The sequence below is a fragment of the Ricinus communis genome, chromosome 4 (assembly GCF_019578655.1).
Source record: "Ricinus communis isolate WT05 ecotype wild-type chromosome 4, ASM1957865v1, whole genome shotgun sequence".
Lineage (NCBI taxonomy): Eukaryota > Viridiplantae > Streptophyta > Magnoliopsida > Malpighiales > Euphorbiaceae > Ricinus > Ricinus communis.
This window is the reverse complement of record NC_063259.1, coordinates 14,684,687-14,688,542: the sequence shown is the minus strand read 5'-3', so window position 1 is coordinate 14,688,542 and position 3,856 is coordinate 14,684,687. Positions and strand designations below refer to the sequence as shown.

The 3,856-nt window shown below is 32.3% G+C and overlaps 1 protein-coding gene across 1 annotated transcript; it reads right to left on the bottom strand.

Moving 5' to 3' along the window:
* Positions 1 to 851: 851 nt before the first annotated feature.
* Positions 852 to 3,453, bottom strand: LOC8267567 (protein UNUSUAL FLORAL ORGANS). The gene has a single exon (XM_048373259.1). The coding sequence runs from the start codon at positions 2,257 to 2,259 to the stop codon at positions 949 to 951; it is 1,311 nt and encodes a 436-aa protein (XP_048229216.1). The 5' UTR covers positions 2,260 to 3,453; the 3' UTR covers positions 852 to 948.
* Positions 3,454 to 3,856: the final 403 nt, after the last annotated feature.

The following is a 3,856-nucleotide window of genomic DNA, read 5'->3' as shown; positions in this document are numbered from 1 at the left end:
TCTCTCTCTCTCTCTCTCTATATATATATATATATATATATATATATATAATATAGTTTAAATAACTCAATATAAATTCTTACAAAAATTAAAGATAAAAAATTAGAAAAAATAATATTTTTATTTTATTGATAATATTAATTCAAATGTTCATTATTATTACTGTTATAGTACTTCGTTAATAGGATTATTGCAACTGAATTATTAAAAAAATGATATAATAATTTTTATAATAATAATTATTTACACGTAATGGGTTTGACGAATAATGTTGATTTATATATATATATATATATATATATATAACTGAATATATTATGATTATAGGATAACGAGTAACTGAAGATTAAACCAACTCTATTATGCAATGAGCTTGACGAATAATACTAATTTAAATATATATAACAATTAATGAGGAATTATTTATTGATAGCTGAATATTTTATTATCAAAGCAACCCTATTCACATAAGTTGTTTTGCTTAAAATATATATATTAATCTTGATTTTTATTTAATAATGTTAATTTTATTATTAATTATAAAAATATTAATATTAAACTTATAAATTATAAATAAGTTTATTGGTAGATGAATTTATGATATTTTACCAATGAAAATATTTTTAATATTAAATATAGAAATGTAAATTATTTTATATTTTAAATAATAACAAATCAAATCATTAATATAATGGTAAACGGCCATACCAATCTATAGCCACGGTCTTGTTGCAGAAAAGATTGAAAAATTTGCTCTAGTTTGCTGAAACCAAAGTCAAATTAGGCATAATTAGCTAAATTGTTAATCATACAAATCCAAGATTACATATGAAACCTAGCTAATCCATAAGATTACCACATGAGCATACTACATGATAATCACATCATTACTGCCTTGATTTTAGAAATGCTAAACCAACCATGGCCAAACTGAGACCTATACTACTACTAGCCATTAAAGGACTGAAAGGGAAGTGTCAACTGATCAAGAAATGCTGTAACTGGAACAGCCAATCTAGGCTCATAAGCAAAACCATGCAATTCACCATTATCTCCACTGCTTATTCCTCCATGAACATAAGGGCATGGAGGAATCCACTGCCACCTTTTCCTGCAGATATCAAACAGCAAAGATTTATCTGATCCTCTGATCATTATTGCGATGAACTCACCATGTCCAACACAATTAAACCCACGACCAGCTTCAAGTTCTGAGAACTGAATGTAAAGTTGCTGAGGCATCCTTTCTATCTCTACCCATGTTGTCCCACAAGATTGCAGGCTCCAAAGTCTCAAGCTTTTTGGCACATTGAGCTTACTTTTCTCAACTGCTGCTACAAGAATCAGCTTCCCTCTACTCTCAACCAAGCTTGGCGAGCGTAGGAATCTTCGCATTGGAGCTTGAATCTTAAGCCAATTGTTTGCTGTTATATCATAAGCCAAAACACTGAATGGACTATAATTCATACAGTAGAATTTGTCACCAGCGAAAATCATTTCACCTGATTCAAGGCTACAGAGCCTTGGTAGAGAAGAAATAGTGCCCCACAGAGAGTAAAACCCACCGGCATCAATATGAAAGCTTTCAGTAGACAGATTCTTGACTGCGTATGGAGAAATCAAGTCATCTCCAGCAACAGTTACGTCAATGGAGGATAAGCCAACAGTTAAGCCGATTGAAGGGAAGAGACGTGGTCTTAATGTGGGTGGCAGCTGAGATAAAGAGCCAACAAGTGGGTTACACAGAATCAGACTCTTTGTCCCAGCTTCATCTGAGACCCAACATATTAAGCCACCAGAAGAAGCAGCAGGAGAGAACCCATTTGGGATCAGAGCAAAGGAAATTCGATACCATGCAATCTCATAAGGGTCAAAGAGGTACCCTTCAAAATTGGTTCTACTTTGGCAATTGCCAGCAGCAGTGGAACTGTTGTTGTTGTTTCTATAGATGTGGCTCTTAAGGCTTTTATGCTTGAAGAATAAGAACCAGTGGCGACGTGGTGATATTTGGATATAGAGTTCAAGAAAGCTGTTTGAAAACAAGAGAGCATACCATCTCTTGCATACACATCGAGCCCGAAAAAAGGCTGGAGGTGGAAGAAAAGCAATCACACGATCAAGAAATCTTTGTGGTAGTTTGCTCCATATCCTGCTGTCCATCCAAGAATTGGAAATACTATCGGGAGCGCAAGGGTTACTACTACTTGTAGCAAAAGTGTAGGCAAAAGGTATGGGAATTGCAGCACTAAAAGCCTCCATGTGAAAGAGAAGCTGTTTGTTTTGTTTTTCTTGATTTAATATCTGGGATTTTGCTTAATATCAATAAGAAAAAAAAAAGGTTGAGCTGCTGTGATTGCTGGCTACTCTTTCATTAAGAAAGAAAGCTGTGCATTAGGTTTGGTATGAGAGTTTGGGAATGGAAAGAAACTAAAATGGAAATCTCAAGCAGGCTTTAAGAGGCCATGTTATTGGGGAAATAAAAAGGTTGTTTTTGGTATGGTAAGCTGCACAAGACTACCAGCAATCACCTGGTTAGGTTTCTATTTTACTCTTTCAATGGATATATATGGAGAGAGAGAGGGAAGCTGTGGTAAAGGACAAGAAAATAGAAAAGAAAAGGGCAGGCTTATTGGAGGACAAGCTGCTTCTTGGCTACTAAAACTCATGAGAGTGTGTGTGGTTAATTGGCTGTGTCTATGAATCTTTGATTGCTTGGTTTTGAAATTTGGTTTGTTGAAGTTGGGGGACAATTCTTTATATAGGAAAAGGGCTACCCAACATTTCAATTTACTTTCTTTCACTTTTCCATTTGGTTTTCTTTTCTTTCTTTATTTTTGGTGTGAGTGAGAGAATGGCAGTGATGATTCTGATGGTTCTATCTATCAATTCAGTGTTTTCTTGTCAAGGCCGAGGAAGGAAGGACGTTTTTTTGCAGAGGAAAGAAAGAGATATAATAAGTGTGCTAGCAGTTATTATTATTGTTTCTTTAAAATTTCTCTTTTCTTTATTTTTTTTTTTTCCTGGTTACAGCTAGCAGTTATTGTTCACTACACACAGACATGGATTGTGAATCTAACCTCACCTCAACTAAAAGGACCAAATCCAATTACTTTCAAACCTTGAAACAACATGTACTTGTTAAAGAAATGAAATAGATTGTCTGTCTTACATTCATTCTTATACTCCCATTTTTATTATTTTAAAAATCCATTTGAAACATCTCTTTTATTCAGAAATATTATTTTTTGGCCGTCAAAATGAGTTGTATCACATCGAATCCAATTCCCTTTTAAGACATAAAATTAGAATTGAATCTTAACGAATTTATTTAAAAAATGAGTTGATCCATATATGTTACGACTTGAAATGTATCGTATAGCGGATTGACAAGCGAATCTATTATAATCTGTTTAGCTACTATTTAAATAAATATTTTATACCTATCGTGTTATGTTATACGTGTTATTACATAATTAATTAAATAAACATATTATGTGTGTCATATTCATGTAATCCGTTTAAATTTCATATCGTGTGAGATATATTGACACGATTAATAAAATAATTCGTATTCGTATCGATCCTAATTATATATCTGAGTGGATCGACACGACATAAACATAATCCACCAACCCATTTTGACACTCTTACCCGTCGTGCATTCCCCATTTATGTGGGACTGTTTTTTAGACTAAAATATCATATTATAATATATTATTGTTGTGTTTAGTTGAAATCTAATTAAAATTTCATTTAATTTGAAAAGAAGACTTAAAAATAAAATTAAATATAAATAATAAAATTAAAAGATATATTTTATAAAACTAACGATTAAATATATACTGACTTACTATAT

Excerpts from the sequence above, each read along its gene's own strand:
- LOC8267567 (XM_048373259.1), bottom strand. The coding sequence starts at position 2,259 with ATGGAGGCTTTTAGTGCTGCAATTCCCATACCTTTTGCCTACACTTTT.